This window comes from Sturnira hondurensis, unplaced genomic scaffold (genome assembly GCF_014824575.4).
Source record: "Sturnira hondurensis isolate 20B ecotype Veracruz unplaced genomic scaffold, ASM1482457v3 Scaffold0018728, whole genome shotgun sequence".
Classification (NCBI taxonomy): domain Eukaryota; kingdom Metazoa; phylum Chordata; class Mammalia; order Chiroptera; family Phyllostomidae; genus Sturnira; species Sturnira hondurensis.
Window position 1 is genome coordinate 17,004,320 of NW_028091359.1, and position 14,535 is coordinate 17,018,854.

Here is a 14,535-nt window from a genome sequence, read left to right on the forward strand (position 1 = left end):
TGGCACTTCCTCTGGGGCTCCTATCTTCCTAGAAAAGGAAGGGCTGGGCTGAGAAGACAGCTCATTGCCAAGGTCACTCTGGGGGAGTCTTTGCTGGGAGCAAGCCACTGAACTGAGGTTGTGTAGCTCCCTGTGACCACATGGATTTCCCAGTCTATTATTTCCTCCCACTCACAGTATGACCATGAGAGAAACAACAAAATATTCAAACTAGAATCATCAATACAAGTCCTGACAATCCCCGGTGTAGGACAGTGGTTAAGGGGACAGGTGCCGCAGCAGACAGACCTACCTCCATGTCTCAGTGCCCATGTTTAGCAGATGTGTGGCACTGGGTGAGTTATAACCTCTGTGAGCCTTAAGGTTTCTGGCTGGAAAGTGATATTTTGCCATGGCTGCATAAAAAACCACCCCATGGGGGTGGGGGCAGGGCTGGGAATATAAGACAAAAAACTGTACTTGAACAAGAATTAAATTTAAAAAAACCCAAAACTTACTAAAAACAATAGTCGTATTTATTCTGTCTTATAATTTTGGAGGTCAGGAATTCAGATGGGGCTGGCTGGGTGATTCGTTTGCTCCGCGTGGTGTAAATGAAGCCGCTCAGTCGTATTTAGGCGGCGGTTGTGCTGAGCTGGTGTCCGAGGTGGCATCACGGCCGTGGCGACTCTCCGCGCTGTCTCAGGTCCTCTGCACGCGGTCAGGCCTCGGCGGTGAGCGCTCCCAGGCGAGAAGAGGAAGCTCTCAGTTGCTTACGCCCCGGCCGGAACGTGTTACCTGAGTCACTTCTGCCGTGTTTTATCGGTCAAGCAGTCACAGAGACTGTGATACGAAGAGTGACAAGGACTTTGGGGCCATCCTGAACCTGCCGAAAGTGGGGATAAAAATACTTGCGTCTAGGGCTGTCAGGATTAAATGAGAGAGTGCAGGCGGAAGCAGTTGTACCGTGAAGCTAATGAAACTTCGGCGGTGGGGCTCCTTAATTGCACAGTCTCTTCCAAGTCCTAGCACCTAATTTTGTATTCATAATGTTTCTTTTCCTTTTCTTAAAGAGGACTCCCCAAATCCTATAAGAATCAGGCCCTGCCGATCCTGCCTCTGCCTCCAGGGCCTGTGGAAGCACTCATTTAGCACACTGCCAGGCACACAGGAAGCACTACAGCCCCCCCAACCCCCCGCTCCCCGCCCAGCGCTGGTGCCTGGGCCCCGTCTGTCCCTCCAGAGAAGGCTCTTCCTCTCACTCTGTGCTTTTCATTTGTTCAGGATCATTTTTTCCCTCCTTTTGAAAAATGAAAGTATAACATGCTGAGAATAATTTCATAATCACAAGACTGCCCTCTCAATTGACCTCTGCGTTTACCCCCTGATCTCACCACCCACCAGGGGGGTGGACCTTACCCTGGGCATAATGACAAGTTCTTAGCTCGGACCCTCTATGATCTCCAAAGCAAATCAAGCTGAAGGGAGCAGAGCCAGCAGGCAAGGTAGCATTCCTGGTGCCCAGCTTGGTCTAGGAGGCATTGAAATTCCAGGGCTGAGGTCCTGGAGACAAAGATCATAATGAGACAGGAAGGTGGCAAAGGAAAGGATCCATTTGCATGACAATAATTGAGCCAAGAATAGAAAGCTAGAGGGATGCAAGGGTGAGGCTGGCAGCTGAGCTGGGCTAAACCTCACAAAATTGGACTGCTCAGCTCTGCTGTGCAGAAGAGTCCAGGCTAAACCCTCTGCCCTTTGGGGGAAGAGAGAAGGACATGGCCCCAGAGGATTGTGGGAAAGCTGGCCAGGCTGCACTTTGCACTTTGCCCTACTCCTACTCTGTAGGCCCAGAGCCCCACTTTGCTTGCCTTCTCATTTGTGTGTGGGTGCTGTGGCTATAGGGCTAACTGGGCATCATGGCCGCTCAGAAAGATGTCTGGGATGCCATTGTGATCGGGGCAGGTATCCAGGGCTGCTTCACTGCATACCACCTGGCCAAAAACGGGAAGCGGGTTCTTCTGCTGGAGCAGGTACTATGTCCCCTCTACACTCCTGACCTTAGGGATTGTCCATGTCTCCTCCCCCAAAGATAGGTTTCCAGAGCTAGCAGGCTATGGGGCCAGGCTAGGGCCAGATCATCACGAATTCTGTGCAATGTGTAGCTCAGCTGCCTGGTGTGTTTCGGGATAATGTAAAGAAAGTTCCACCCTCCCTAAGACCCACATTGGGTTTCTAGGTGCATTTCCTCCTTTTACTGCCCCTGCCCCCACCCTCAGTTCCTGCCCTTGACCAAGAAGTGTTCCAGGCCTTGTTTTCTTCCTTCTTGCCACCCATTCTCTTCCTTCTGTGTCAAAGTGATTGATCCGACTCAGAAAAATAATCAGTTCTGCTTTGGGTAATAAGTAAAGATAATCTGCTTCAGAGGTAGGACTCTTCCTTGCACATTCCTGGCCTCTCACCCTGGAACCCAGCAGAGGCCTCTGGGTTTTTTTTTTTTTTCTGCTATCTCCAGATAATAGCAGCCTGCTTGTTTGATACACAGGAAATAAAACTTAGGTCTCTTTTTTCTTTATAGAAAAGGTGGCCCCGTGCAGGGCTGTCTACAGGGACCGCGCACAGGTGGGGGGGCCTGTGTGTCTACAGGGTCCTTCCCAGGACACGTCCACCCAGCCTGCCTTCCAAAGAATTCTACCCTCCCATTCTGCCTAAAGCTCTCCAGGCTTTGGTTTCTTCTTCTTGGCAATGCGCTGCATGGGTTAGAACACTTTTTGATTTTTTTATCAGTTTTCTCAAAGCCCGAGGGATTCTTGGTTTCACCTTGCAGGTAACTCTACATCTTTTGCTAAATCCCAAGTGCTTTCCTCGTCCTGAGTGAGTTGAAGCCACGGGAAAACAGTCGGCATCAGTTTCCTTGTCCATAAAATGAGGGGCTAGACTAGAATGCTCCCAGAGATTCTCTCTAGTTCTCTGGTTCTCTGTGAGTCCAGTGGGATGGGGTGGCAACAGGATGACTAAAGACAAAGGAACAGAAGGACTCTGGGATGCAAATGGTGTTAGCCAAAAAGGACGCGCGGTTCATGCTACTGAAGAGCTTCTGTTCTGATAGCCAGACCCAGAACTTGGTCATAAAGGGCAAGTGGAAGCTAAGGTTTGGAGTAAGTGCTCCTGGTCGGCAGCTCCTGGCTGACTGGGTGAGCTGGCTCCTCAAGGCTGGCAGGCAGTGCCAGGGGGAACGGCCTCAGCTGTCTCTCTGGCTTTCCGCTTCCAGTTCTTTCTACCACACTCCCGAGGAAGCTCCCATGGGCAGAGCCGGATAATCCGAAGGGCATACCCTGAAGACCTTTACACCCAGATGATGGATGAGTGCTACCAGATGTGGGCCCAGCTGGAGCAAGAAACCGGAACCCAATTATACAGGCTGTGTTCGGGGAGGAATTCCTTAAATCCTGGGGATGGCGCTTGGAGATGATTCTAGTCTGTGAGGGGGCAGTGCCATGAACACGTGAAGTACATGGAGGGACACAGGGCCTAGGGAAGTGCAGGTACGTAGAAGCATTCTACTCGCCGTCATGGCCACCCCTCAGGCCCAGCCGCTCCTGCCAGGCTCTGAGTTCCAGGACTGGGCTCAGACCTTGAGTCCAAGGCCAGCAGAGGTTATATCTACGTCTCTTTGAAGCCATCTGAGGTTCTTGTAGGGCAGGGATTGTTATAGAAAAGGAGCCTGCTATCTTGATTCTTTATATTCCTACCAGTATCATAACTTCTCATGCTGAGTGCACCTCCCAACTCCCACCCAGAGCAACCCCTATAAATCCATTGCATTTTCTCTGAATACCTCCTCCCATAGGAACGAAATAGGGGTGCTCCTCAGACCCCATTGCTTGCCAGGCAGGGAGCCTGCAGCTCTTTCCCTCTTGCCTCCAGTGCTCTCTCTGACCCTCGAGGCCCCTCCTCACTGACCTATCAGACACTGCTGGAGAAGAAAGCAAACAGCCTGTGACGCAAAGAGAACCTTAACCACTCAGACCCCCTCCCCTCCCACCTTCTCTGTGGCTCTTAACTGAACTTTCTACAAAACCCCAGCTCTGCCCCACCGGGTGGCAGTTATTTTAATGGTCAGGAACCAAGAGGTTACTGTTCTGTTGCAAAAACACCATTAACTTAAGAACAAAGTGAAATCCATTATGCAAATACAGCTAGGGCAGCTAATTACAGATTTATTCCAGAGGCAGCTAATGCACCCAGCACCCAAATAAAGAAGCGTGTCTTGCTGAGGGGTGGCCTGGCCAAGAGACCCCTCTCTGTCAGCCATCTGTGAATACTGCTGAGTATCTTGTGCTAAAGGAACTGCTGAGGCCTCGGAGGGCTCCTTCTTCCTAGCAGACAGGGAGGCAATGAAAAGAGATGTGAGAAGGGCGTCTAGAAGTTTTCATATGGAGGATGGTTCTGGTGCGAATTTGCCTTTGTGCTGTACCTCTTACCAGCTGTGTGACCTTGGGAAACTTTCTGTACCTCTCTGTGTGTCATTTTTTTTTCCTCACAGTGTTTAATGGGGATTAAATGAGACTCTTACGAAATACTTGGCACAGTGCCTAGCACCTTTCAATATGTGGCAATTCCTTTCACCTGTTCTGGGTCAGCATCATTCTATCTCAATTGAGCAAGGGAGGAAGAAGAGCAGGAGGAGACAGACAGGATGTAGCAACCGAGAATATCCAGAGGAAAGTCTGCTGGAGAGGGCGAGAGGGAAAGGCACCCTTGGATAGGAGATTATAGTCTTCCTTGGTGAGCAGGCAGGCCTGGTTGAAGAATAAACTCTGACACGTTTAGCTATGTGGTTTGCTCATTATTGTTTAATGTCTTTGAGACTCAGTTTTTTAATCTGTAAAGTGGGAGTGATAATATCTATTTCATGAGGCTATTGTGAGGGCCTATATGTAAAGGGCTTAGACAAATCATCATCAACATCTCCGTTGTCAACATCCTCATCACCTATTTAGTGCTCATAGCAAGAAAGTAAGGCTGTTCTCAATGTACTTGGTACATATCAACTCATTGAATTCTCCCCAAAACCTCATTAGAGGGTTGCTACTGAGTAGTCAACTAACCTATTAGTGCAAATCAGAGAATTCCTGTAGTCTAGAGCAGGGCTTGGCAAACTTGTTCTGTAAATAGCCACATAGTAAGTATTTTAGGTTTTGCAAGCTGTATGGCCTCTGTTTGCAATTATTGTTTTACGGGTCATTCAACTCTACCGCTGCAAGGTGGAAGCAGCCACAGTCACAGCCACGGGCAAACGAATGCGAACGGCTGTGTTCCAATAAAACTTTACTTATGGGCACGGAGATGTCATCTAATTTTCATGTCATGAACTATTCTTCTCTTGCTTTTTATCAACCATTTTAAAATACAAAAACCATCTTGGCTTGTGCAACAGGCAAGAACAAGTGTCAGATCTGATTTTGTCCCTGGGTCCTAGTTTGCTGGCTCCCTGGTTTAGAAGATACCACAAAGTGGTTACTTTGTTTACCCCCACCCCTCCGTCTCCAAACAAGGTCATTGCTAACTCATCGCAGATCAGAAGGCTGCTAATGTGCAGTGTTTTTAAAGACAAGGACATACCACAGCCCTTCTTAAAAGACCATTCTGATGTCTCACAGCTTCAATTATGAAAAAAGGCAAAGTGAATGTGCTTTGAAAAACCTTAAAAGTCCTATCGAGTGTGAGGAGTTTATTATTATTATTGTTATTAAAGTCTTTCCTACAGCTAACCTAATTTACTTAGGCACACTAATTTATGTGGTTCTTAGGAGGGACACGGAATAGACACTTTCCATCCCAATTCCTTTACCTTTTATTCTTCATTTTGATTTTCTAAATGATCCATCATCCTTGTGGTTCTTATTCTCCAAGGTTCTCCTGGAATAACTAGCAACGTATCATAACCTGACTCACAGACAGGAATGTATTTACTTAATGCTATTTGCTGATGATTTTTTTAAAATAACACCTTCAGGAGTTGATAGGTAAGGTGGTTGTCCAATTCTTCCTATTCTCTTCTGCTGCTTCCTGTGACAGGGGTATACTAAACATGGGTGAGCTCAGGATTTTTGCATATATTCTGGGAACAGACGGTGACACATGTGTCAGATCACAAGGTCTGAGTCTTTTGTGATGTGTACAGCCAGGACGTTAATAGAAACAGCAAATCCCAGCTCCGAGTCCCCTCTCTTTCCTGCCCTGCCTTTTCCCTTTGAGTCCTACTATCTAGCTCCTGACCTGGGCTGCCCCTGCTTAGCTGACAATATCAGACAAGATCACAGCCGTAGGCAGTACAGCTGCTGGCAGAACCTGGTGGCCCCCTCCGCAGCTGCTGCTTCCTGTGTCGGGGAAGTGTCTGGCTTGTCAGCCACATCCCCTCCCTGGAGCAGTCTTTGTTAACCAATTCCACCTCAGCCCACTGCACAGAAGATGAAACCCCAGGAGCTCCTCCAAAACCAACAAAGACAGCAGCCGTTATACCAAGTCCCTCCCCCAATCCCTTCCTCAAGGTGACTCTGAGAGCTGGCGTGCCTGGCACTTTTAACCCAGACAGGGAAAAGCTGGAGCCTGGGATAGGGGATGGCAGATGCGAGGAGAGATGTCTGCCCCTCCCCATTCCTCCCCACTCCATCCTGCCTCCTATTCTATGCTGCTGTAGTAACAGTTGGAAATCCCTAATCACCAACTCCTTACGCCATGTCCGTGGTTTTAGTGGGGCCATAGAGTCAACAAGACCCTTGGGAGGAATCTTTGATTACCTCTTCCTCAAGCCAGATCCAGCTAGGGTTGGGAGGAAGGCACAGTTCATATCAAATGCTCTGCACTCTGTCTGCTGAGGACATTCGGGGAGGTGGGAGCTGCACCCTTTCAGGATTTCCTGACCACCCAGTCTCACTTCAAGGTGCCTTCTTTCTAGGCCGGCCCTGACCAGTCATTTCCTGAGCATTTCTTTTTTCTGTGATGCCTCCCCCAATTTTGCAGCTTAGGTCTGAGCAAAAAAAGAGGAGAGGAAGGCCCAGAGCATGGGGGTGAGAAATTGATGCAGAATGAGCAGTCTGTTTATTGGGATCTAGGAAAAGTCATTAAGAAAATAAGCACTTAAATGATTTTCAATCTGCCCATGGAAATCATCTATCTTCATTCTGGGGGCAAAGACCCATTCTCCGATCCCGGTTTTGATTGACTGATTTCGAATTCTCTAAGCATTTCCCACAGGAGCCTCTCACCTATCTCCCATAATGACAGGCCTTTGCATTTCCAGGCAGTGTTTTACATTTATTTCTGATTTGCTCATAATGGTCAAAAATCCCTCTCCAATCCTAGGCGTTTCTCCAGCAATGCACGGTTTCCCTCAGGCCAAATAGCTCAGCTGTGATCCACGGAAAATGAGAATTTCCCAAACGCATCTTTGGACTAGGGGAGGGTCCAGCATCACAAATTCAGATGGAAAATTTCCCACTGTTAGATCGATATCTGGGCTAAGAAATAAATGCCACAGGGGCAGAGAGCTGGAGCAAAATGATTATGATCGGCACAGTTACGTTCACGGGCAGCATCAGCTCACTGATTACTCCTCAGGATGGGGAGCTCCCGCCTCATCCACCACAGGACGGCTGGGGAATGAGGATGTCACTCAGCATTTTGTAATTCAACAGACTGGCCCATTGTCTTGGCATGGGTTCATCTTCCCGCTATAGTACATTCTTGCTTTAAGAGGGGTTCTTCTTTTAAGGAAGGAAGGAAGGAGAGAAGATGAGAAGGAAGAAAGGAAAGGAGGAAGGAGAGGAGGGAGAGAGGGAGAAAGGGAAAGGCAGTAAATCTCAGAGCGTATGAGACACCAGGGCTGCCGTATTGCAGACGGGGTTAGGCTACGCTGCTCTGTTTCCAGGTCAGGGATCTGGCTGCTGAGGTGAGGGTTAAGTCAGGCCTTTCCCAGAATTCTATCCAGTTACAACTCCATTGGGTAAAAAGGGCTCAAGAAATACACTTGGGCGACTTCTTAATTATCCTGTTGACCAAGAAGTTTCCTAGGCAATTTCTTATTACCTGAGAACCAATCTGAAGTTCTTTTTGGGGGCCACAGGAAAAAGTCTGCCTGCTGGCTAGTGGGGATTTCTCTAATTTCCTTCTGCTGAGCTTTGAAGAGGCAGAGAGGCGCCTCTTCATTGCTTTCCCACCAGTGGTGAATGCTGGGTAGGCGGGTGCCATAGCAAATGAATTGGGCACGCTGCGCGGCTCTGTGTACTGACACCAGCCCTGGGGCCCGCTGTGTCCCTAACCCCTCCCCGTCTTCTCTTTAATCCCCCCAACCAGATAATGTGGGATTTGGAAGCATGTAATATCCATGAGACTCCATTATAGGCTATTACGAGCTTTATATGCAGTACCTGGGGTATGTACCAGGCTGATGCTGGTCACTACGGCTGCTGGAACTGAGGGCGGTGACAGGAATGGTTCCCAGGCCCAAAGTGAACCCCCCTCCTCCATTGTTTACACCAGTTTCCACAAAAAGAGATCTCTGGTCTCTTGTGACAGAAAGACAGAAAGCATTAAAGAGAAGCAGCTTTCAACTTCGTTAGTGAGTAAGAAGCGGAGAGGGCTGCATAGGGAGAAACAAAATCGTAGAATCACTAAATTAATTGGTGGAGTCCTAAGAAACATCTACTGGTGTTTCTGCATGAAGATGCTATGGGCATTTGGGTGGGATCTTCCTAGCAGCGGGTTTAGCATCCCTGGTTGCTGCCCACGAAATATGAGTGGCAACCTCCAGGCACTGTGACAGATGAAAAAAAAAAACGCCCATCCTATTTCCACATGCCCGGGGTTGGAGACAGTACCATCCTGGCATGGAACCACCAATAGTCCAACAGTCGTTGTTGCAGAGGAGGAACCTGGGGCTTGGAAGTGAGCGACCAGCGCAAGGCCCTGGCGGGGGTGCCAGGACGGGACCCAGAGCCAAAACTCCCCATGGAGGACACGTTCCACAAAACGGGCAGCTTCTGAGAAGGAACAGAAAGACAGGCAGACACACAGAACATTACGTGACAAGAAAAGGGACAGAGGAAAAAACAGCAGGGAGGGGAGGAAAGGGTAATGAATAAAGAGGAAACTAGTGAATGGGGTCAGGGGATGGGGAAAGGGGAAGAAATCACATCAAATTCATTGAACATCTGCCCCTCTCGAGGTGTGGGAATAAAGAGGACTTGGGATCTCTGCCCTCAGGGGCAGGAGGATCCTGAGCGGGAGGGTGGAAGGACAAGCAAACCTGGAAGGAGTGAGAGGCAAAGGCAGACCGGGAATGGGCTGGACTCCAGCTCAATAATACTGGGACTCTCGTGACAGAATCAAGATAACTTTGCCTGTTTTTTTAATGTGAGGCTGGGACTGTTCTCGATGCCCGGCCCTGGGACCCTTGCCTGAGGGTGAGAGGGAATGGTAGAGCCCTGATACCTGCCTTCACCCAGGTGTGTGTGTGTGTGTGTGTGTGTAACAGGCAGACTGGACTACTGCTTCTGGGAATCAAGGAGAATCAAGATTTAAAGAAAATCCAGGCTACTTTGTCTAGGTGGGGGGTGAAACACCAGTATCTTTCGTCTGAAGAACTGAAGCAGCGTTTCCCCAATTTTCGGTTGGCCAGGGGAGAAGTGGGGTTCCTGGGCAAGTTCGGCGGAATTCTCCATGCATCCAAGGCCCTCAGAGTGCTCCAGGTGATGTTATGCGGAATTAGGGGCAGTGCAGCTCCTGAGCTGGGCATCCTGGGTCCCAGTCAGCCTTGCCCCCACCCCCAACCCCCACTGGGTGAGAGCCTTTCTCAGGCTGGCTTTAGTCTTGACCTTTGGGTAGGGCAGTTTCGTACACCCTGCTAGGCCTTGTCAGTATGGGAAAGCAGGTCTAGAGTCTGCACTCTTTTTTTTTTAACCCTGGTAAACATTTTTAAAATATATTTTATTGATTATGCTATTACAGTTGTCCCATTCCCCTCCTTCATTCCCCTCCACCCTGCACACCCTCTCTCACCCACATTCCCCCCCTTTAGTTCATGTCCATGTGGCTTAAGTTCTTTTTTTTTAAATAATTTTTTTATTTAATTCTTGTTCAAGTACAGCTTTCTGTCTTATATTCCCAACCCTGCCCGCCCCCCGCCCCATGCTCCCCGCCTCCCTCCCATTTCCACCCCCCACCCTTAGTTATTGTCCATGTATCCTTTATACTTGTTCATGTGAGTCCATCCCCTTTTCCCCTATGATTCTCTCCTCTCTCCGCTCTGGACCCTGTCAGCCTGTTCTGTAATTGAGTGTCATTGGTCATATTTTGATGCTTGTTTGTTTTGTTTAGATCCCTGTTAACGGTGATATCATATGGTATTTGTCTTTCACCGCCTGGCTTATTTCACTCAGCGTAATGCTTTCCAGTTCCATCCATGATGTTGCAAAGGGGAGTAGTTCCTTCTTCCTTTCTGCAGCATAGAATTCCATTGTGTGCACTCTTTTTTCTGCCCTAAGTGAGGGGCTCTTTGTGAGTTCACCAGGGTGAACCACATATGGAGTCTTTCCCTGATCCTGCCCTTTCAGGATGCAATTCGACAACTAGGAGGCAAAGTGTGTGATGGAGAGAAGGTGATGGAGATAAAACCAGGGCTACAGATCATGGTGAAAACCACCTCTAGCACCTACCAAGCCAAGAACCTGGTCATCACAGCAGGCCCTTGGACCAACCAGGTCCTCTCCCTCCTGGGCATTGAGCTGCCTCTCCAGGTAGGGGAGCTGGAAGCCTGAGAGTTGGTGCTTAAGAGCCAAATTGATTTAAGTTCACATCCTGGATCTGCCACTTGCCAGTGGATAACTTTGGGCAAATTTGCTTCTGTCACTGAGCCTCAGTTTTATAACCTATAAAATGGGGGATAGGGCTGTTGGAGAATTAAATTGAATGATAAAGTCCTTGGGGATGGTCTGGCTAGTCTAAGCACTGAATAAATATAAGGTATTACTTATACCTTATATTTATTAGAGAGAAAGAAGAGAAAACTGGGTGCAGTTAAGGGAGAAGACTAAGAACTGGAGAAACAGATCCAGAGATTTTTGTGCATCACAATATAATATAACATGCAAATAACATGAGAATTGGATGAAGAAAGGGTAGAGGAATTAAGTGGGGCATTGGGCTTATACTGAAGGGCTATAAGACCCCAGAAGAAACTGTTCTCATTGTCTTTAGAGTCCCAGGGCTTTCCCCATTCATCTTCTACTTCTTCTCCTTGATTCAAGACCCTGCGGATCAATACGTGTTACTGGTGAGAGAAGGTTCCCGGAAGCTATGGTGTGTCTCAGGCTTTTCCATGCTTCCTGGACCTCAGCCTGGCTCCCCACCACATCTATGGGTTGCCCTCCGGAGAGTACCCGGGGCTGATGAAGGTGAGTGAAAGGCAGAGAGAAAGCCAGTAGGGGTACACATAAAATTGGGGCAGCTGCTCGTACTCCCCTGGGCAGACTCCCTAGGATTCCAATGGGCAGCATCAGGAGTCTACTCCACTATTCACTGCTTGCAGTACAAGACTCTCAACTACCCTGAGGCCCAGCAAAGGGAGCTCTTCCTGTGCAAACAGAGGGTTAGCGAATGGACAGCCAGGGAATGAACAACTAGGCAACCTTGCCTGGCAACAAGCAGCATCTGTCAGGACTGGGAAGGCTGGAATGATGGATGGGGGCCTTGTGTGTACAAGCCTGTCCCCTGGGCTGGGTGGGTGTGCAGGAATGCTGGCCCTGGCAGCTCACACTGCTCTGATTGGGAGCCAGGTCAGCTATCACCACGGCAACATTGCAGCTCCTGAGGACCGGGACTGCCCCACAGCATTCTCAGATGTCCAAGACATCCAAATCCTGAGCTGCTTTGTCAGAGATCACTTACCCGACCTAGAGCCCAAGCCTGCCATCGTGGAGCGCTGCATGTACACGGTAAGGGTGTGGGCAGCCCTGGGGAAGTGGGGAGGCGACAGATCTACCTGGTGCTATTTGGGCTCGACGCTTCTTGACTCCTGACCTCGTGTGTGACTTGAAACAAATAAGTTCATTGCTGTGGGTTGGTTCGCCTCCACCAGAGAGGGCCCGTTAGGGGTTATTCATATGCCTTTTCATTAGGAAACTAGGCTTATGCCTGGCAGTCCTATGCTATGGTTCCCAGAAGGGCTCTAAAAGATTTTTTGGCAAGATGTTCCAGTTGAGCAGGCCTTAGGGACAAAGAGAAGAGACAGATGTCACCAGAGCCGGAGGCATCTTGGCCAAGTTAGTTTGTGTGCATTAACGGAGCACCTACTGTGTTCATAGCCTTGTGTGAAAAGAGAGGCAGATGGACAAACAAGAAAGACTGAGAGACCCAAGGGGGGGCACTGGCTCACAGAGAAAGTTCCCGTGCTGCATGGCCATTCTTTCTGGAAAGAAATCCAGCCCAGTGCCCTCCTTTCCCAGCCTGCAGTTCTTCCTCCTCCCTTTAACTTCAAAGGACACAGGTGTGACTGTTTCTTTCTAGAACACCCCTGACAAGCACTTCATTCTTGATCGACACCCAAAGTATGACAACATTGTCATTGGGGCTGGATTCTCCGGTGAGTCGGAGGAGAGGGAGATGGGGTGCTTTAAAGCCGACCTACCTCGGTGCCAGGCAAGATGGGGTTTTCCATGTTCTTCACTGGCCAGATAGGGCCCATCGCCCAGATGCTGAGTGTGTCAGGGGCTGGGCAGGGCGCTTGGAGAACAGGTAACTCATAGTGGGAGGCGACTTCTGGCTTTGGGATGCGACCAAGAGAATTAGCTCTGTCGGGGGGCTGGGGAGGGGGCTTCCTCTCTGGACAACCTGCTCTTCTTTCTCTAGGGCATGGATTCAAGCTATCCCCTGTTGTGGGCAAGATCCTGTACGAACTAAGCATGAAATTAACACCATCCTATGACTTGACACCTTTTCGAATCAGCGGCTTCTCTGGCCTGGGCAAAGCTCACCTTTAACCCCTGGCCAGCAGCCTCCCTTATCTCCTTCTCAGATGAAGGAAGTGGCTGTGAGATGCCATCCCTTCTCTGGCTCTCTTGAGTCCCCCATAAACGCCAGATGATTTAATCTACCTTCTTTCCCTGTCTAGCTCCCCAGTGACTCCTCAGACGGATGTCTGTGTGAGGAGGGGGCATAAGGACTGGCACAGGAGACCAAAGCAATTGTTAAAATTCTCTTCACTGGGACAGTTGATGAATTTGAAATGGATCTGATTAAAGCTGCATGGGGGAGGATGAATAAGATGATTCGTGCATGAATACTGCTCTTGAAGTTCCTTTCTTAAAACTAGAGCCACCCTCCGTTTACAAACTCTGGTAAAATCTGGCTCATTGTGCACCATAAATGTTTGTTGGAGAAAGAAAATGTGTTAAATAGCTCTGACCCTTGTGGCTCAGTTGGTTGGGTGTTGTCCCACAAAGTGAAAGGTTGCTGGTTCGATTCCTGGTCCAGGCACATGCTTGAGTTGTGGGTTCAGTTCCCCAATTGATGTTTCTCTCCCTCTCCTCCCATCTTTCTAAAAATAAATAAATAAGATTTTAAAAATGTGTTGAATAAATAAATATATAACTGCATTGCGTGAAAGTCTGTGGTGGGCTTTGTTTTCCATGCAACCTCATTTTTTACAGACTTTATCCATCTAAATCAGCACCACAGAATCCATTGCCCCAGGAGTCCTCGGGGGCTTTATCCCCTTGGTGCACTGCACCCTTTTCTCTGGGTTCTTTGTCTGGTTCTCATCCTCTCTCTGGTTCTGTAAAGATGCTCAGTTCCCCAGTCTCTCATTAAGGTGTATTGTCAGGTCCTTATGAAGATGGAGCTGTTATACCAGAAAGAAAGAGAGAGGCACACTCGCTTAGAAACCCTGTTCAGTGTTTGAATGTTAAATGTGCCATTTTATTATCATTAGGATTGCTCCCACTTAATGAAACGGCATTAGCGCCAAGTCGGCTGGTCTCCTTGCACTAATTGCTTTGAAAGAGAGCAGGCTCATAACTACCCCAGGGTGGGAGGAGGGGTGAGGGGTGTAAACAGGGACTCAAGCAAGGCTTAATGCACCCAACCCGGATGATCTCCAGACCAGGCCAGTCTGACCCAAGAGAAAGGAGTTAACGTACTCTGGGGAGGAGGAAACTGGCACGGGGTGGGGGTGCAGGGGGTGGTGGGGGTGCGGAGGGTGGTGGTGGTGGTAGCGCAAATGTTAGGAGTTACTGAGCGTGGAGGAGTGGGAAATGGGAATGAGAGTGAAAATATTCCCAAAGGGAATACAACACAGAGGAAATTACTCCTCAGCTGCTGTACAGGTCTAGGCTCATGGATTAGCACTGATTTCTCCAGGGAATTATAAAAGCCAGCCAATCCCATCAATCCTATGGCGAGACTGCTTTTCAGGTGCTCTCAGATGGTCTCCTGAACCTCGTCCTGTGTAAAGTGGGAATAATAGTAATCATCGTATCTGTAAAATGGACAGAATACTAC

At 48.9% G+C, this 14,535-nt stretch overlaps 1 protein-coding gene across 1 annotated transcript; it reads left to right on the plus strand.

The window, feature by feature from the left end:
* The first annotated feature begins 1,794 nt into the window (after positions 1-1,794).
* On the plus strand, positions 1,795-13,413 carry PIPOX (pipecolic acid and sarcosine oxidase). The gene is given in 9 exon segments (XM_037070059.1): positions 1,795-2,009; positions 3,248-3,396; positions 9,515-9,728; positions 10,593-10,775; positions 11,286-11,432; positions 11,814-11,972; positions 12,544-12,619; positions 12,886-12,963; positions 12,966-13,413. Coding segments are annotated over 9 exon segments (1,275 nt in total). The 5' UTR covers positions 1,795-1,895; the 3' UTR covers positions 13,121-13,413.
* The last annotated feature ends 1,122 nt before the right edge of the window (positions 13,414-14,535 follow it).